Source organism: Caretta caretta, chromosome 2 (assembly GCF_965140235.1).
Source record: "Caretta caretta isolate rCarCar2 chromosome 2, rCarCar1.hap1, whole genome shotgun sequence".
Classification (NCBI taxonomy): domain Eukaryota; kingdom Metazoa; phylum Chordata; order Testudines; family Cheloniidae; genus Caretta; species Caretta caretta.
In genome coordinates this window covers 262,434,012-262,454,916 of record NC_134207.1, presented here as the reverse complement: position 1 = coordinate 262,454,916, position 20,905 = coordinate 262,434,012, and the positions used below count along the sequence as shown (strand labels likewise).

Here is a 20,905-nt window from a genome sequence, read left to right as displayed (position 1 = left end):
TGGAATCGGCACTGATCTGCCGGTGACTATTGGAAAGCAATCTGGGAGATTTTAATAGGATATTTTAAGAAAATGACATTGGCATGTTGGGGGAAAAAAAATCTCCTGGAATAGCTTCAGTCAGAGTTGGCAACCCTATTAAGTAGAAATAGCAGCAGGCCAAACAGCCTAGCCACTGCTGACTGATTTGCAGGCATCATGGCAAAGGTGAGTATACTTTGCATAACTTCTGTTGACTGTGGAACACAACCATTAACATTTCTTTCTGCTACTCAGCAGAGGTGAATCCTTCTCAAACATGCTTTATCCGTTTCTCTGTGGTCTGACTATCCATCACTTGTGTTCCCATATTTTAGGACTTGCTTTTACATTCGCTCATTATACATCTTGATTGATGTGGCCCAACCAGAATAACCTCTATTCTTGTATGCTTTCCAGTGTACTGTTTTCCTGAACTGCACCTTAACTTATCTTACGATATTATACTCATGAGCTTTGCAAAGCATTCTTCCTATGAGGGAATGCTTCCATTTTTCAATCGGACACAGAATCTCACAGCCATGCAACATAATGAAATTATGGTTGCAGGATGTTGGAGTTTTTAGCTTCGGTTTTCTGCTTGCCCAATCTTGTTGAATCAGTTACATGCATCTACTGCTAATTATTAAAACAAATTCAGCCCTGCTGTAAACAGATGCAACTCTATTGAAACCAATGTCATTGTCCATGATTGCACTAGGAATAAATGTGGCTCTTTTATGTATTTATTTCATGTACTACCTCTCCATCTATGCTAATTGGGGTGCCCAGGTATGTGAACTCCTTTGTGCTAGTTATCTGTCAAACAATCCATCCTCCCTTGAATTCCATTGTACAACTAGTCTGATCTTCATCTTCCCTGCATTCATCTGTAACCTCTGTGAATGCTGCTTGTCCCTCTTGTGTCTTGGAAACCAGTGCAGGACTATGTACAAACTCAATCAGCTGTTTGCCTTCCCTGATAATTCCTAATTTGTTCTTCCCTTTTGTCCTTACCTACCTACTTCAATTCAGTGCCAGAGAGAAGATAATCTGTGGCAGATACATTCTTGTCTCTCTCTAGATTTTATGTTGGAAAACAGCCTTTATTTTAGTGAGCTGGCTTTAAAAGGAGCCACTGTCAAATGCCTATTATGATAATTATACAAAATACCACTTTCACGTGGGCTGTTTGAGGAAACTGATGAGGATAAGATGGCAAGACAAGGTTCCAGATACTGAGGTTCTCATATGGGCAGGCATTCCAAGCATCCATACTCCATTGATGAAATCACAGGTGAGATGGGCAGGCCATGTCACCAGAATGTCAGATGAGTGACTGCCAAAGAAGATCTTTTACGGCAAGCTAAAGGAGGGAAAGTGCTCTCAGGGAGGCCAGAGGAAATATTTCAAAAACTCCCTCAAGTTATCCTTGGAGGGTTTCAGCACAGACCCCGAGTTCTGGGAAGACCTTCTTCATGGTAGTTCTATTTGGCGAAATGTCACCCATACCAGAGCAACAGTCTGTGAGTGGAGGAGAACTGCTGAGGCAGAGCAGAAGTACCTGCAGCGTAAATTTCGTAACAGCAGCATATTAGCTGTTAATCAAGCAACCCATGATGGCATCTCTTGTTCAATGTGCCAGACAGTTCAAAGCTCAAATTGGCCTGATCAGCTACTCTGTGTTCACAGAAACCAAACCAATCGGTGATGTCATGGTCATCTTCGAACTCAAAGGATGAACAATGGTAATTGCAAAAGGGTCTGAGATTTTCAGTAAAGATTGGCCCAGATCCTAAACGCCCAAGAATTTCAGAAGAGTTTGAACCCACATCTGACTTTTATGGCTGACGTGTTTCCTATAGTAAGCCAAAGCAAAAGCCACCCTTGACCTCTGAGGATCTGGTCAATCTCTACTTTACTGAGTTTGAACTTTTAATATAATTTAATTTAATTTTTGTTTTCTTTCCTTCTAACAATCTAAACTATGGCTATTTCATCATACTCTTTTTAATTTGTTACATTTTTTACAATTCTTTATCAGGTGTAGTATGGCTTCGTATCTTACAATCACAGCTGATAATATAACTGAGTTACATTGTAAAGATGCACTGTAAATTAACTCATGACACTTTGACATCTGGGTCTTCTCTCTTGCTATGGCTACTTAGTCATTAGTATAAATTCCATCTGTTGATAGTCTTTTAGCAAGACTTCTATGGCACCATTAGAAAATTCTTCCTGTAGGGAATGAGTACAGGCTGAAGAATTATTTGGGACTGCCTTGTCTACTGCTAGTCAACATTTGGAAAAAGTGGTTAAATTGTGACAATGCTATGTCAAATTTACATGTAATAAGAAACCTTTATTCATACATAATATATATTAAATAAAACCTGGCTTATGTATTTGAGCGATTGCATCGCCTCATGGCATTGACAAACATGCTGCTTCTTGGTTAAATGTAGCCACATAGGTTGCAAACATGTCTCTCCATCTTCATCTTTCGGTTGCCAGTTGTAAGTATACGATGTCTTTCAGCCTGCCTTATATTTCAGCTACTGGAAGCTCAATGCTATTTTTGATTCATCAGAGTTTTCAACTGGTCTTTCATCTTGTTTTTTTTCTCTTATCCATTTATGTGCTTTCATATTTTTTCCATATAAGCCATGCATACCTCCTCCCATGCTTCACAGTCCAGCTTGCTCTTCAAACCTTCTTGCTGTAGTGTTTGTGTAACAGCTCATGGGTTGGTGGTACACCAATGTCGAAAATCTAATTTTTAAACAGAGGTGGAACTGTGTCTTCTATCTTTCAAAGGTTCTCCACACAGTTTTGTTTCCCTCCAGTCTATCTTCTTGGTGAGGAATAGCATCTCTCAGTTGGGCTGGGTAGCTATTGTTAGGGGGCTTATTCCTTCACCCACTTACTTCCCTGGTCCTTCTCGCATGAACAGAGAGCAACAATACCCGAAGTCCAAAGGTGCAAACAATTTGATGTTTATTGGGGTGAACTTCCAGCAAGCATGATTCCAGTTTCCTTCCTTAGTATCCTCCTTCCCAGCTCTGACACCACAGAGCCTTACACCTGTGTCCCTGTTCCCATTCCTGCCCTTAGCCAAACATTATTCCAATTTCCTTACCCCTATTCCCTGTTCCCATTTCCCCTCTTTAGCAAAACATGATTCCAATTTCCGCACCCCCATTCCCTGTTCCCATCCCCCCACCCACACACCCATCCCCTCCCACCCACGCCCACTCACTTCCTCATTGACTACAGATTATATAGTAAAACTTGAGTTCTGCTTAGCTATACCTTAACTAATCATTTTCCTGAAATTTAACTAACCAATCCTAACATATTGTAACATGATTATGTAACCAATTATATCCCACCACCTTAATTAGTTTACACCCAGCAAAATTCATTATACAGCAGACAGGAACAATCACAGAACCAGACAGAGATTATACAGACAAACAATAGCAAAGTGGGAGCTATAATGACAAAACAATACAGAAGTGAGGATTTCACATCCCAGCTATTGATAAGTGAGTTCTTGCCAGACAGGATGCTATCAAACTAAGTTTCCTTTTACATTTTCTAGGCACTTCCATTCCTCTGGAGGTGATAGGAATACAATCCTGTCCTGATAGTGCCTAACAGCCCAATAGCACCTTATTTCAATGTGACTAGTTTGGAATGTGAGGATGTGACTGTTCGCTTCCTAGCTTATGGCTGCCTCTGCTGCTTAGCCAAAGGCCTTAGCCTAAGAACAGGGCCTCAGACTGTCACAGTAAGAGAAGGCCCTTACACCAGCAGACAGTGATTTTGATTCTTTCTTTTATACCTCTATAATTAGCCAAGTGATAAGAATACACCTAAATTCTTAAAGTACAGGCCTTTGCAGACAGGCCTGAATATCTATATCCTAACAGCTATACTCCCCAACAGCTCCTAATTCTTTTCTGTCTATGACAGGTTTCTTTTCTGTCTATGGTGATCTTCGCTTCTTTTCTATTGTGATTGAACCGGATGTTTTCTGTAAACTTAGCAGTGCATCTTCCATGCTTTCTACATTTCCATCATTTCCCCCCGTCCGCTTCTCCTGCAGACAGAAATTAATCAAGCTCTTTATACAGGATGTAGAGTTAAAATAATGTTTTGGGAACTTGGGGCTCAGATAAATCTTTTATCTTCGTGACATACACAAAATATCAGTTTTTTGTGAGCGGGAAATGGATTCACAGTCACAGCTCTCACAGTTGTACAAAGTACCTATCTCAATCTCAGTTGTCCAACCAAATAATTTCAACTAGATATAAAGAGGAGCATATTCATTTATCTACTCAACATTTCTTTATAATTCTTAGGAGCATTAGTGCCCCTGTCTGGCTACACTCTCACAATCTCCATTTCGTATCTGGGCATCGTGTGTCTCACAGTGATATGTGCCCAATGGCATGTTCCATGAAAAAAACTGAAGATCTGATCCAGAGCAAACCCTAATTATGTTAGTCACCCTTAGTTGTACGTTACCAGCTAAACCCAGAGTATGTGAATAATTTTGCACAAAAAGTGAAATCCAACATATCTTCAGGATGTCCAGTCATGTCACTTCACCCAGTGTCCTTCACTGAATTTCATTGAGGGAAAATAGTACAGTAGAGTAAAAAGTAGGAAAGAGAGGAGCTGAATTCAAAGGACTCAAGGTCCGTCATCTTCTGCTCTTGACAGCACTCACAAACCACTCAATAGGGAAAACATGGAAATAGTATAGGTTGCAGGTGGAAAAGAAATTCAAGAGCAAAATGTGAAACCATTTGAAACCCCCTAATATCATTCTATGGATATTCTTCTCTGTTTGAAAAGAGTAAAGGGAAGACATTGTTTCAGTCGTTTTTATTTGCTGACAGAGACAAAAGACAATTGTGATGTGTTCTCCTTGAGTGGAAAACAGCGAGGGAACGAATCCCAAATTAAATTACAGAAAAGGGGGAAAGAGAGGGTGAGGATGAACCAGTGAAGAAAGTGTGGGCATGAAGGGAGATTACTAAATCTTAGAAGCTTTTTTAGTTTGTGCTTTACAGATGTTGTACCCACAACACCAGCAAGCATGTGGAGTGTTAAGAATTCACCATCATTTCATGAATTTTGCTGCTATTTTCATAAAATGTCAGGAAATAGTCATCTTTTTTCAGAGACAACTGCCATTTGCTTGTGCAAAACTCCCCAAGCTCCAAGTGAGAAAAGTGCTTTTGAATTTTTTGCCTAAACTGGGAAAAGGGCCCTTATATCCAGTAAAGACCCCTCTCCTGAAGCCTGTTGGCACAGATGGACTCTAGCACCAGGACGGAGCCCCAGTGACTTTAATGTGGTTCTGCACAAGTAAAGGGATCCCCCTACACATGAGCATACAGAATCAGGGCTAAAGCTGGACCAAAACAGGAGGTTACAGCACACAGATCTGAAGGAGATCTCCTGATAGCTTTGGCAGTCTAGCTTCTAAGATCTCTGTCACCTTTAACCAGATTGCATAACCTAGACCTTAGAAAACTCATCAGGCTCTTCTGCCAGCCCATGTGGTCTAGCTGCCAAAAGATTCAGCAAGACGATTAAGGATAAATCTTGACACTTAAATCTTGGGGTTTGATTACATATTTTTACCTGCAGGATGGCGCCTGGAAATTTTGCAGCCTTTGGTTGACACTGAAGTTGCTGCTGGGGACCAAGCTACACTTAGCTGCGTTTTAAGTGAAGCAGTACCAGTCAGCAAAGTTGCCTGGTATATTAATGATGTGGATATCCAACCAGACGAGAACTGGGAAATACAGGCAGATGGAGACAGCTACAAACTGATCCTGAAGAAAGCCCAACCACATCATGCTGGAGAGGTGACTTTTGCTGCAAGGGATGCAATTGCATCAGCCACGTTATCTGTAATAGGTAGGTTTATCCGGTGTACATTTCTGCAAATTCTGTCCATTGGCACTTGTACCACGGAGGGCAGGACAAGAGGCAGTGGGTTCAAACTACAGCAGAGCAGATTTAATCTAAATCTCAGGAAAAAATTCCTAACTGTAAGGACAGCAGGACAATGAACAGACGCCTAGGGAGGTCGTGGAAGCTCCTTCACTGGAGGTTTTCGAAAGGAGGCTGGAGCCATCTGTCTTGGTTGATTTAGACACAACCAATCCTGCATCTTGGCAGGGGGTTAGACTAGATGACCCTTGTGATCCCTTTTAACCCTATGATTCTATGCTTCTCAGCCTACAGGATCGAGCTGTATCACTCTGATTTTCTTACATCTGTGCTGTTTTCTGTTTCTCCTTCCCACAGATGCGCACACCAGCTTCCCCAGGTTAGATAAATTGCTGCTGTGCTATTCTGCTCTGACCGTTTCATGAAATGAAAATTTAAACCAACTAGTGAAGAGATTTTTTTTTTCAGTGTTTCCTTAGCTGAAATCCACCATTTTGTAACCTACAATGCTTCTGTGAAGTACTAACTAGAACTGTACATACTTGTGAAGAAACCAATTTTCTGAGCAAGCTCTCTCTATCTTTATTTAAAACAATACTCTGCAAACTTACCAGCCTTAGGGAAAATTGAATTACAGTCAGTGAGGAAAAATTACCAAGAAAATAAAAGCACTTGAAAATGTGCTATTTTATTCTACAAAAACAACAAGGAGTCCGGTGGCACCTTAAAGACTAACAGATTTATTCTTCAGAAATGGGTTTTTTACCCACGAAAGCTTATGCCCTAAAAAATCTGTTAGTCTTTAAGGTGCCACCGGACTCCTCATTGTTTTTGTGGATACAGACTAACACGGCTACCCCTCTGATATTTGATTCTAGATTTTCATGGTCAATCTGATTGATGTATAGCAATACTTTACTTCACAGTGCACGGGTATCTTGCTGCTCATATTTAATAACAAATTAACTGTTGACCTTTTAGGTCCTGTTTGTCATTATGGGACAAATTTTCAGTAATGGCTTCTAAATTTTAGGAACCCCATTATTGGGGTGTGTAAGGAAACAGCATTTGTGCATGCAGAAAGGGTTATTAGACTTTGGGAGTTGTAGATGTAAACCCAAACAAGAAGCTGATAAATTGTGAATCCAAGACTTGGACAGTCAAATTGGAGGTTTTGGGTGCCCAAAATTAAAGACTAGGTTACAGTCTAATTTGGCCCTTAATTTCATAGTAAGAGACACTGCAATGCCACCTAGTGGAAAGTAATTTTCTTGGAAAATGCCCATGTAGTTTCAGACTAAAGAGAGGTTTCAGGGTAGCAGCCATGTTAGTCTGTATCCGCAAAAAGAAAAGGAGGACTTGTGGCACCTTAGAGACTAACCAATTTATTTGAGCATAAGCTTTCGTGAGCTACAGCTCACTTCATTGAAAGCTTATGCTCAAATAAATTGGTCAGACTCAAGGGGGGAGGGATAGCTCAGTGGTTTGAGCATTGGCCTGCTAAACCCAGGGTTGTGAGTTCAGTCCTTGAGGGGGCCATTTAGGGATCGGGGCAAAAATTGGGGATTGGTCCTGCTTTGAGCAGGGGGTTGGGCTAGATGACCTCCCAAGGTCCCTTCCAACCCTGATATTCTATGATTCTAAGAGAGCTATTTCTGTCTTCTAAACCAGAGTGTATATTGCATGATAAATCCTTATGGATATGCTGAGAGTACTTATCAGTCCCCAAGTAATCTGCAGGGACACGGTTCCAATGTTTTCATGCGTTTATGCTCTATTTGCTGGTTTACGTGGAGAGCGACACCATAGTTACACAAGCATTGGAGCAATTTCCGTGAGATTTACGAGAGTTTTTGTGCAATCCTGTGATCACTCCATTTCCATTAGAGATGGACTGTAATTAAAGTTTGGGCCTGACCATCCCTGAACTCTGGGCACATTCTGACCTGATTTTTGGAGCTTTTGGCTCATCTGTACTTTGTCTTTGATTGGACAAGGTGGCATTAAAAATCACAAGAATTGGGAAGGTTTCTTGGTAAATGTTAAGAGATCTATTGTGGTTGCGGTGAGTTTATTGCTTGTCATTAGAGCTGGGTGAATAATTAATTTTTTTGGTTTGGCCTGGAAACCGCAAAATCAGGGAAAATATTCAGTTTCGTTCTGAAGACTTTCGGAAATGGTCAGCAAATCAGAAAAGTTGGTTTCAGGCAGGCAAATATGTGTGTGTCCCCTTTATAGCCTTTAATCCAGTGGTTAGGGCACTTGTGAGGGACCGGGGTTTGAATCCCTGCTCTGAATCACACAAACAGAAGATTTGAAGCCATGTCTCCTACCTCCTAGGTGCTTTGATCAGCAAGGTATAGTCATCCTCACACTATTTCTCTGGCCCAATGACTATGTAAGTGTTTATATGAAGTGGAACAGCTTCAACAGGAGAGATTGAGAGCAGCCATACCCCAGAATAGTTTATAGCCAGGCTGCTTACCTGGGAGGAGGAGACCTGCTCCAGAGTGGGGATTCAGGCTTGGGTCTCCCACATCTTAGGCATGTGACCTAACCGCTGGGCTAAGGACAGATTTAGACACACAGTTTGCTGATGAGAAAAAAAAATACTTTTTCCCAAAGGTATTATTTAAGTCATGTTTGCCAGTAGTTTCGGATCAGGCAAAAATGCATTTTTGGTTGAATAAATTATTCACTCCAAAAATTCGACCCTGCTCTATATGTCACCCCCACCATAGATTACAGTACAGCACAGGTCTGCAGAGAGTTGTCAGTTGTGTGAAGATGTGTCTGATTTTCACGCAGCTCCGATTCATGGTGAGAGAGATCCTGAAAGTGTCACTTAGATTTCTCCTTATTGTTTATAATGAGGGCTTATTTGTAATCTCACTAAAAAGCGACAGCACTTATTTTATACATCATTGGAACTCTGTTGTGCCCTCAGCCCTCCCTGACCCCCCGGAAGATCCAGAGATTTTAAGTAAGAGCAGTTGCTCGGTAACTCTGTCCTGGTTCACACCGCTGAGCGATGATGGCTGTGCCATCATAGGCTACAATGTTGAGAGGAAAACGCCTGGTAGTGGCTGGCAGCAACGCAACAAGGAACTTATTCAAAACACAGAGTTTGTTGGGGACAGTTTCTCACCAGGCGAACCCTACAGATTCCGCATTTCCACTGTAAACAAAGTTGGTGCTGGTGAACCAGTGCATTTACCTCAAGCTGTTCAGCTAGGCGAGAACTAGAGAAGTCCCATTATGCACTAAGAGCTGTTATAGGCCTGTATTTCACATGGCATGTCCGCTTCACACATTCAAGGGACCTCACATGAGAGCTAAGGGTCCACACTAGAGCATATTTCGGTGCTTTGTAGCAAACACAAAATACTGAGTCTTGGAGAGAAGGTTGGTAAATTGTTCTGAGCAGAAGCAAAGTGAAACCTGCTGTGTTGTTTATCTGCTTGACATCTTTCTCTCCATACCGTAGCACTCAATCTCGTGGCTTGCAATGCATCTCTGAGTTTTGTCTGATCAACATAAGATTCTTTTCTCATGAAGACCAGATGGAATGACTGAGGCAGGGCATGCTGGAATGGCTATATTACTGTGACTGATGGCAACCGAGACTTTTAGAGTGCATGCAAGGGAGAGGCAGTGTTTCCTCCTTAAAATGCCTCTTTCTGTCTCTTTCTCTCTCTCTCTCTCTCTCTCTGATATTTGTATATCTCTTGTAATTTAACACCTTGACAATGTATCTGTGGGTACCAATTCACAATTGCTCCAGTGACTATTTGTGAAACCCCAGTGGTCATGGAGAGATAGGGAACCATCATTTCAGTTTCCTCTAAGTTGTTTTCTTGTAAAGCCTCTCTCTACATTCTATTGCAATGGTGCGTGTTTGCTTTGTATAATTTCTTCTTATCTTTTTTTGAAAACCCCTGGTAAGTTAAATTCCTAAGACGGGAAAAAGAACATTTAAAAAACATATTTGCCCATGTTTCTTTCTTCGGTCAAGTCTGGCTGAACTCAGGTGCACTTTAAATACTGGTGCCATGCAATTGTCATGTTATTAGAAGGTCATCTATCAAAGTGATGAACATAACAAGAAATTTTCTCACTATTTAAGAGTTGCTGGCTCAGTCATTAGTAACAAGAGTGAAGGTTTCATCATGTTTTTCAAAACCTGAGATGGAGGCAGCTTTCAAAATCTTTTTTCTATGTTGGATCTTTTCTTCAAAAGCTTAAGGGAGCGCCACTTCAGCTGGCTCTACGCTTCTAATTCACACTTTGAGCATATAGGAATTGTGAGACTACTATGGGCTAGGTCTTGGTGGGGTGTATGAGACTGTGTGAGAGACTTGGCAAAAGTGGGTGATGACCAGGCTAAGATTTTGTCACGAATATTTTTAGTAAAAGTCACAGACAGGTCACGGGCAATAAAGAAAAATTCACGGAAGCCTGTGAGCTGTCCTTGACTTTTACTAAAAATATCTGTGCCAAAATGGGGAGCTCAGTTGCAGGGTCGCCACACAGCCTGCGGTGGCCCAGAACTCCCAGGGGTCCCCACAGCTCCTGGCCACCGTAGGCAGTGCGGGGACCCTGCGGCTCCCAACTGCCACAGGCTGAAGTCACAGAGATCTCTGGAAGTCACTGATTCTGTGACTTCCACAACCTCCATGACAAAATCGTAGCCTTAGTGATGACCTATAAGCACAAAAACGTAAGGGGGGAAAGCGCAATGGCTTCTGCATGTAGCTGTAAACTAATGTGATCTAATCTTCTTGGAGAGCTTTAGAAGTTGTAAACTCTAAATTGCAGCACTTTTTCCATTTACCTTCCAATGATTGGCTGCAGCAGTTGAACAAAAATTTTAAAACACCAAAATTCAAAGCTTGGATGCTTCACAGGCTCTAATTTCCACCCGTTTTGGGGTCCATACAGCAGACAGGTGCATTCATTGATTTTAATGCCCTAATTTTTATAATTGCAGAGCCTCCATTTACAGTCACTCGTCCCTTAGAAAGCAAGTCGGTCTTGGAAGGGGAGGTGGCTGTCCTGGAGTGTGAATTTTCAAGAGAGACCCAAGAGGCAATCTGGGTCAAAGGAAAAGAACAACTACAGCCTGGAGGGAGATATGAAATAAAGTCTGATGGCAAGAAGCAGATACTCATTATTCGTGCGTTTAAACCTGAGGATCAAGGATTGTACACCTGCATGATCTCTCCCGATGTCAGATCCTCTGCCCTTCTGTCTCTTGAAGGTACAGAAAATGTGTATCTAAGAGATTTTATTAGTTCAGATTAAGGACACTCAATAGCCTCTCCATTGTTAATATTGGGAATTCAGTTTGCATTATAAACTCAATATTTCTCCTCCTGCAAATCCACAAGCAAAGACGTATAAGCCTCAAAATTAGGACATCATGTCTATTGTCGAGATACAATTTGTCTATGGGTTTTGAAGTGATCAGACAAGAATTTCCTTATCAATGATACATTTAAAAATGGACACATTCACCAGAGTCCAAAACTTTGTTGCCACTTTATAGGGAAGAGTAAAACCAAAACACACACAAAAACAGAAGTGAGCATTTTAGTTCACTGGAGTAATATAGCCATATCCTAGTGCTCAAGACTGTTGATTAAACTCTAATTGTAAGTCATTAATATTTTAAATGGTGATGTCCAAGTGTCTCATTGGCTCCCACAGCCATAAAAAGGGTCACCAGATGACTACTGGAGACCTACTGGTAAGCTTTCATTTAAAGAAGGAAAATAAGTCTCTAGCTCTTTTCCATGCAGAGATAGAGCTCTCAGTGCAATCCAATGGATAAGAGAGGATTCTCAATGCAAGGAAGAGAATTGTTTCACAAAAACTAGCTTAATCAGATAAGCTGTGGGTAAATTAAAACACTATAAGAAAAATGGTGTTCACCACACTAGAAAATTTCTCAAATGCTTTTTTACCACATCCTCACTTGAGACCAAGGATGGTGGGAAAGAATTAAAATTGAGTTTACTGGATTCCTCAAGAGGGAGGGAAATCAAAGTCAAAGTAAGTGTATTTATTCCTTACACAAGAGGCAACCATACGTTTTCATTCTGAATTACTTTCCTGTTAGGAAAAATAGTTTGAGAGAGCAAACTTAAAGAGAGAGAGCACAGGGCATGGATCTCCTCTGGGACTGGCTGCTGCAACTCTGAGGCAGAGAGGCAGAGTTCTTACATTGCAATTTAGACTTTCCCCATTCAGTGCCAGGGCACCTCTTAAAAAATGCTACACTTTCCTAATGGCATTAGTAAAGCTGAAAACAGATATTGTAGGTAAAAATAGTATTTACAAAACCTTTTGGACTGAAAATATTTTTTCTGCGCCCTCAGACAAATGCATAAAGTAGAGCCAGGTGAAGAATGTATGACTTCCTCTCAAATTCTCCAATGAGAATCGGTGTGTTCTTACAATACATGTTTTCACTGATCATCTGCAGGTTGATCCAGGATGTAACATAAAACAAACATAAGGAAGTACTTTTTCCTCACAACACACACAGTCAACATGTGGAGCTCATTGCCAGGGGATGTTGTGAAGGCCAAAAATATAACTGGGTTCAAAAAAGGATTAGATAAGTTCATGGAGGATAGGTCCATCAATGGCTATTAGCCAGGTTGATCAGGCACACAGCCCCATGCTCTGGGTGTCCCTAAACCTCTGGCTGCCAGAAGCTGGGAATGGACAACAGGGGATGTATCATTGATAAATTGCCCTGTTCTGGTCATTCTCTCTAAAGCATCTGGCACTGGCTACTGGTGGAAGACAGGATACTGGGCTAGATGGACCATTGATCTGATCCTGTATGTCCATTCTGATGTTATTACCACCTCCTATGGTCTTCACTGCAGGTCCTGTGGGGCATTGTTTCCATGGAGTATGTTCAGCAGAAAGCTAGACAGCTTTCAGTTTCATAAAGTGACTGCATATAAGAAGCTGAGTCAGACATTGGGGGATGCATAAACAAACAAAGGCAGGATTTGGCCCATCACTTTTATGCATGGGGGAGGGGGAGGAATTTGTTCAAGGACTGGCCATATTTTCTTTCTAACGTGTGTGATTTGTGCTTTATGCAGTGGTTAATTTTAATTTCAGTGATATTTTACTGCCTGGATTTGGAGTAACATTTTCAGGTGATTTCTCTTGCCTTATTCACATGATCCTTCTTACCGTCTTACTAACTGAATCCCAATTAGTTCCCACAGTGGCACTGCCAAAAGAGGCAGCCCAGGAAGCACGTGACGTGATTCAACTTGAAGAGATGGTGGATGGACATCTCCAGCCCAGCTTGCCACCCGAAGCTGCTCAGGAGGGGGACCTTCACCTCCTGTGGGAGGCTATTGCCAAGAAGCGAAGAATGAGCAGGGAGCCAACCCTGGATTCCATCAGTGAAGTGCCAGAAGAGGATGATAAACTTCATAAGCTGAAGAAGGAAGAAGTGGAGTCTCATTATTATTCAGAAGAATACTCCACCTGTGATGAGCTGACTAAAACTGGAGAAGCAGACTTCTCTTTCACAAGCTCAGACGATGAGTCTAGGGCTGGGACGCCTTCACTAGTTAACTACCTTAAAAAGGCCGGGAAATCTACTGTTAGCATTGGTAGCAAGGTTCAGACGGTCTCCACCAGTAAATTCTGGAAACACTGGGAGCAGTCGGGTGTCGAGACTAGTGAATCTGCACTCCCTGCCAAGCCTGCTGAACCAGAAATCATGGAAGATTTAGATGATCCTTCCATGAACAAAGCAGCTGTGAAAATTCAGGCTGCTTTCAAAGGCTACAAAGTGAGGAAGGAGATCAAACAGCAGGAATGTCCCGTGTTTGGTGGTACCCTCAAAGATTTTTGTGGTGAGCCAGGAAGCACTCTCCACCTTGAGTGTGTGGCTCTCAGCAAAACTGATATGAAGATCCGTTGGCTGAAAGATGATGAGGAACTTTCAGATGGGCGCCATTATCACATAGACAATTACAGTGATGGAACTTGCTCCTTGATTATCACTGGCCTGGACATGAAAGACACGGGAAAATATACCTGTGAGGCATCTAATAAGTTTGGCAAGGTTTCCCAGAGTGCTAAGGTGGTGGTTGGTACCCGGGCACCGGATGGTCTTCGTAAGCACAAGCAAGTGAAACGCCTCACTGATAGTGAAACAGAGAGCTCTTCTGGCAGCGAACTGGATGATGCATTCCGTAAAGCGGGAAGGAGGCTTCACAAGCTCTTCAAGTCCAAGATCTCAACGGAAATGTCTGATGTGGAGGAGGAACTCTTTGTCAGCGCGGATGAAGGGGAGGTGGAGGTGGTAGATCACCAGACGTATCGCGAGGATGATCAATACATCTACATCAAGTTTGAAATCTTGGCGGAAGCAAAAACAGCAGCCGGCCGGTTCAGAGAGATGTTTGCTGCACTGGGTATCCCAGTCGAGATTGACATCCTGGACCAAGGCCTTAAAAAAATAGAGCTTCGCATAGGGAAAGCAGCATCTCCTGCTCCAGGGCAGATTCAACCCTTGGTGAAAAGACCTCCACCACCTTTACTGACTTCCGACACAGGTTAGCAAGGCCTGCTAGGTTCTTATTTAATAATCATATTTAGAGCTCACTTGGAAATTATTTTTCACCACAACAATTTTCTTTAAAGTTTGGGGGTTTGAAAACCTGAAAACAGAAATTTTTATCTTTTACTAAAATTTCCATTTCCAATCCTTTTTGCATTGTAAAAATGTTTTGAGGGAAAAAATTTTACTCACCCTAATAACAAAACACACAATCGCTTTCATACAATGCTTTGAAAGCATCAGTTAACTAAGCAGTTCTGAGAACAGCCCTTTGGGATAGGAAAGCATTCTCAGCCCCGTTTTACAGAGGGAGGGACTTGACCCAAGCCTTACTTTACCGTGGTGATGCTGCAGTGTCTGGAACAGCTCTTGGAGAATAAATTAGTCCTTTTTATAAGGCAAATTCTACTGAGTAGAGTTGGGAGAGGAAGGGGTGGAAAGCAGTTTTCCCATTCCTTGAAGATTTCAAGATATCAAAACATTTTCCAGTCCTGAACTGGGGCAAAAAGCCAAAATATTTGAAAATTTTTATGAACTGGAAATCAGGGGAAAAAATCCTTTTGGTTCAATCTAAATATTTTCTTTCAATGATTTTGGAATGTTTTGTTTTGATAATTTCAAAACATTTTGTTTCGATTTTGACCATTTTCAATTTTTTTTACTAGAATTAACTGACATTTTGAAACAAAACGCCATTTAGAATTGAAAAACTGGAATTTGTCTTTTTGAAAATGTTGAAACTAAACCATTCAAAACAATTCAAACATTTTCCAAGTCATAAAACATGTCAAAACTGACCCTTTCGCACAAAAAGTTTTGGTTTTGAGGAAGTGGCATTTGCTGATGAAAAAACATTTCACTGGAAAATACCCAACCTAGGCTACTCCTTCACTGTTTATATTATGGAGGAAGGGCACTTCTCTATTATTTTAAAACGTGCCAATCAGCATCACTGCAAGTCCCTTCCTCTGACACACCGCACAGCAGCATTCTTGAAGTGCATCTTTACCAATTAACACAGCTGGTTGTTTCCTTTTCTCTCTTCCAACTGTACCATATTCAGCTCCCATGTTCATAACTGAGCTTCAAAACCAAGAGGTGCAAGACGGCTACCCAGTCAGCTTTGACTGTGTTGTTATTGGCAAACCTTTACCCACGGTGCGCTGGTTCAAGGATGGGAAAGTTATTGAAGAAGATGACCATTATATGATCAACGAGGACCAGGAAGGGTGCCACCAACTGATCATCACCGCCGTGGTTCCTACTGACATGGGTGTCTACCGCTGCCTTGCTGAAAACAACATGGGAGTTTCTTCAAGCAAGGCGGAGCTGCGAGTGGACTGTGAGTCTTGAGGAATGATTGAAAAGACTGAATATTATGAAACAAAATGTTTTATAATATTAATGGGGCGTGTGAGTGGTATTTGAATAAGATGCATATTTGCACGTTTGTTATAATATTATGCATAATATTAGTAGGGGAGTGTGAATGGGTGTTGAATAAAGATGCATATTTATTCTGGCTGATCTGAATAAGTGAATCTCATTGGCAGGAAAATAATTTGTTAATTAAAATGTAGATGAAGTAGCCGTAAGCTTAATGATTTTGTGGGGTGTATTTTCTCCCATTATCATGACCCATGTTTGAGGGTGATGCAGCTTTTGGCAACGTTGTCACCAGTGTAACTGGATTAGTTAGTTGCTGAGCATAGCACATTCATTCCCCATGGTCGGAGAAATCTCACATGAGAAATGCACCATAGGGCCATACCCAGTGCATTGCGATCTGAGATTGAGTTCCCAGCTCCCTCTCTCTCCACGAAGGCTGTAAGCCTTACGGAGACAGCACACTCACTCCTGGGGAAAAACGTGTGTGGCTTCTCTCTTGCAATGCCCTCTGGCTGGCTCTTGCAGTAGCATTGGTGGGGCTCAAAGGGAGACACATCTAGCTGTCCTTTGTCTGGAGGGGGCATCAGGTCAAATGGGGGAGATGAATGAGTATTAAGAAGGGGAATCACGGAGGCTGCTGCTCCCAATAATGAAATTTCAGAACCTGCAAGGACCTTTAGCTGTAACTGTTACGAACAGCAGTGGTTACAAAGTGTGGATCATGGAGAATGTCCATTTTTCCTTTATCAGTGACCAGTACTGATTATGATACAGCAGCAGACGCGACAGAGACATCTTCATATTACAGTGCCAAAGGATATCTCTCAAGGTAAAATATGAATGACAGAGCCGCGGTGACTGGAAAACATGGCACAATGCTCATTTTTATTCATGAGTGTTTGGATTTAGATGGGTTCAGTGGGAATCAGACAACGACGATCATTACAGTGGTAAAGCAAAGGCTGTGTAATCTGTGAATGTAATTTCATGTCAGTGCTACCTGCTTATAGTGGGCTTGGTTACAGTGAAATATCAGCCCTCTTGTGTCTGCTTTGTGCTGCTCCCTCAGTGCAAAACAGCCAGCAGCCTGGCTGCTTCAGCCCCATGGGAATTCCTTCCTGGTGTAATGAACTCCTCAGTCTGGGATTGGGAGTGGCCAGGAAAAGAAAGTGAAGCTGAAACTGCTGCACTGCCTTCAGGAATGACCATTAGGGGTCATTGGTAGCTGGGTGCTCATGGCTTCTCTAAATTATACCAGGGACCGAGATGGCTCTGACTGTTCCTGAGATCCAATCCAGAATCACCTTTATACCTTAGAGTCCTCTTTGTCCCCAACCTCTCAGCAGTGCCGGGTGTATCACTGAGATTTTAGCCAATTGTTTTTGATGGGATTTAACGCATGTCTGATTTTACTTTTCAGCCACATGTAGAATGGCTGGAATCCTGGCGTTCTGTTTCCTGTTTTGGCACTGATTTGCTGTGTGACCTCAGGCAGTTTCCTTAACTTCTGTGCCATAGGTTCCTCATCTATGAAGTGGGGATAATGCTGCTTTCCCACCTTTGTAAAACACTTTGAGATGTACAGATAAAAAGCTTGTATCGTGAATGGGGCTGTTAACACTGCCTGTTTTTCAGGTTGCCCACCAATTCCCATTATAAGACCCTGTTTTCAGCTGCTTATGACTCTACCAAACTTTTATCGTTTGGGCTAAAATTTTTGAGTCCCAAATGTCTGCTCAGCCTGATTCTTCCCCCCAGCCCCCCAAATTGCAGCCAAAATGGTTCTGTCATTTCTGAGAATGGGGCTTGGGGGGGTGTTGTTTTGACGATGTTAAAAAAAATTCTGACTACCTTTGTTTTTAAAAGCTCTAGTGTTCCCATGATTCAAAGCAGGAACTTGAAATTTGGCAGAGGGTGGGGTGTTTCCCTTTTGTCAGGGATGTGTCTTTTGCAGTCCTCATGAAAATCTACCCAAATTTGACCAATTGATAAGCCTTTGAAAAATCCCAGTTCACACAGGCTCAAGAGAGACTCCTTAGAATTTACCAGCTAAAGCCAATAAAGATTCCATCCATACTTGGGCCCTGGGCTGCTCTGGGTCATGTTGGGTCTGGGCACCTGAATTGAAAACTGCAAGACTGTCTCTCCCATGTTCTAAATGACCCCCCTGGTGGGCCCAGGTGGTGTGGAGGAGGAAGCTGCCTGATTTGAATGCAGTGAGGACAAGAGTTGGACTTGTTTTGGGGAGAGTAGATTGGTACAAGGAGTGTAGAAGGAGGGAGGGGACTGGAAGTTGGGGTGGGGGAGACTGGGAGTGGCTGGGGAAGGAGACTGGGATAAGGAGCCAAAGGGCTGACCCTGAGATTAGCTGAAGAGCCTGGAGAGGAAGATTAGGACTGGGAGCCAGTGGGGTGGAGAAAGGGGGAGGCATCTGGAGGCAGGGTGGAAGAGAGAAACAGATTGGATGAGGAGTCAGGAGGGAGATAACGTAGACTGACTGTACAAGGAGACTGGGACTAGGATGAGAAGCTTGAGGAGAATGTGGCTGGGAGGGCGGGCCCTCGGTGGAAAAGAGAAAAGACTGGGACAGGGGTAGGTTGGAGGAGATCGGGCAGAAGGGATCATGCCTGGGGGGAGTCGAAGAAGAGTCTGTGCCTACTAGAGTGCATTCCTCTGTAGAGCCTAAAATGGAATATGCCAACTCCTCCTTTCTTTCCGACTCTAATCTATACCTAGCCGAGAACAAGAGGGAGTAGAATCCACCACAGAAGAGGAGCAGCTGCCTCAAATCCTAGATGAGCTTCATGATATTCACGTGGCCCCTGGAGCATCTTTGGCTAAATTTCACCTGAAGGTCAAAGGTAAGGGGACCTATGACATTTACATCAGTCCCATCTTGATATCTGTGAATGTGTGTGGACAAGGTTTTCTCATATGCTTTTGCATGCAATTGTGCTCGTAATTTGTGCACTCAAATAGCACATTTGAAATAGCAGTCACAAGTGTGTGTATGCATAGATGACCAGCACCTAACTGGGCAATAGTTCATGCAAAGTAAGTATTCAGTTGTGTGGTCATATCCTCAGTGATTAATTGCATGCACACATTTCTGGAAATCTAGTCCTATAACTCTTTTTTTTTTAGGTTTTCGGTCATGAAGATCAACTAGTCTCTAAATGCATTAATTGCTGTGTTGCCAGGAATGAAAAGTACAGTGTGGGCATGCTAGTTTTTAAAAATAATGCTTACAAATATGAACCACTGTCTTTCATTAGTGTTTCAGGGTAGATGTACTATGTAATGATTAGTTCAAGTGACAGTAGCTAAGGCCCAAATTGTCTGCTACTTGGGATAAGCCTATAAAGGGGACAGAAAGCCTTGCTAAATCATGGTGCTTTCTTCTTGATCTTTCCATCAGTGTGTGTGGGGGGGGGGGGGGGAGGGGGTTATCCCATCCCTACTCCTCCCCCCAAAAAAGCAGAAAGGTCGTTTGTCCCCCCAGAACCAGCAGATTTCCCCAAAAACCACACAAAGTCCCAGTGCCTCCGCCCCGGCTCTGGGATCTCTTGTTGTCCCATCTCCTGTCCCTTATCTGTAGAAGACCTGCACAGTAGATGTGTACCCAACCCACCTCTGTGGCCTAGACCCTCCCTCCACTGGCCCACCCATTCCACCTGTGTGTATCCCTGACCTCACAGTGAAACGTCTACAACATCTGGGTGGATAAAGGAGGAGAAAAACTACAGAGATGTCACTGCCCCCGTCTGTGCTTTCCTGGAGCACTTTTACTGGGTTGTTCTGCTCCTGCTCATGGAAAGAGTGGGGACTGTTTTGGCTTAAATGGCCATGAGACCAATCTCGAAGTCCCCATGCAGGCAAAGTGTGACTTCGATCTGAATTTTGCCTGAGTAAGGATTTTAGGATTTGGCCTTGTATTTGTAGAAAATCAGATCCAAATATCAATGTTCTAACTCTGGAAGGCACTCAGATACCAAGGTGATGGGGCAGAATTAGAATCTGAAAAGTACATAATAGAATTTTAATTCTTAAATAGCATTCACAAATATCAGAATCAAACTACTCTCTGTATGTGGGTTAGTTTCCAAGTGGACACTGTAGAACCTTGAACAAACAGCATTGGTAAGAATGGACCTTTCTTTGATTACACTGAAGTGTATGATTGGTTTGAGAGGCTCCAAAATAGTGAGTCACCCCTTCTTACATTGCTTCTTGTAGGGTACCCAGAACCTCGTCTTTACTGGTTCAAAGATGGGCAACCATTACAGGCCTCAGACCGAATCCTGAAGACTGAGAAGAAGCAATTTCATGCACTCGAAATCCTCAATGTCGTTAAGGAGGATGCTGGTCAATACTCAGTATTTATTAGCAACTCTGCAGGTTCTGCATATTCATCGGCCAGTTTGGTTGTCAAAGGTAAGTTATTGGTGCTTTCTGCCAGTGGCTATCTCTGGTTTAAATATTCACTTTTCCTGATAAAGCCTATAGACAGCAAGATATTCTGGAAAATAAAATGGGCCATAAACCGAGGATAGAGGGATGGTTTTGTATTTAAAGCACTGGACTGAGAATCAGGCAACCTGTGTTCTATTCCTGACTAATCTTCCATGGATCTTCACTGTGTTCTTAAGGGAAGTCGTATCACCTCTCTGTTTACCTGATTCTGATCTTACTTGCACATGCATTCTAACTCCATTGTCCTTAATGCCTTCACTGGGGAATTGTGCTTAAAAACTAAGGGTATGATATGGTCCATATCTGAGGCCATAACTGCAGAATACTGCAGTACTTTTAATAAGGGTTGAGTTTATCTCAGTTGTAGAAGCAGATAGGTATAGAGCCAGTGTGGTGTTTTGATGATGATGATGATGTTGGGTTAATTAATTTCTTTAT

General features: G+C 42.4%; 1 protein-coding gene across 6 annotated transcripts in view; it reads left to right on the top strand.

Annotated features, from left to right (window-relative positions):
• The window catches only part of OBSCN (obscurin, cytoskeletal calmodulin and titin-interacting RhoGEF), a 315,598-nt gene that overhangs the window by 186,486 nt on the left and 108,207 nt on the right, over positions 1–20,905 (top strand). For all 6 annotated transcript variants that reach the window (XM_075126052.1, XM_075126054.1, XM_075126053.1 and 3 more), the window contains 7 exons: positions 5,692–5,964; positions 10,991–11,260; positions 13,245–14,600; positions 15,669–15,947; positions 16,745–16,823; positions 18,731–18,855; positions 20,231–20,428. In XM_075126052.1, coding sequence (XP_074982153.1) covers positions 5,692–5,964; positions 10,991–11,260; positions 13,245–14,600; positions 15,669–15,947; positions 16,745–16,823; positions 18,731–18,855; positions 20,231–20,428 — 2,580 coding nt within the window. The remainder of the gene's footprint in view (positions 1–5,691; positions 5,965–10,990; positions 11,261–13,244; positions 14,601–15,668; positions 15,948–16,744; positions 16,824–18,730; positions 18,856–20,230; positions 20,429–20,905) is intronic.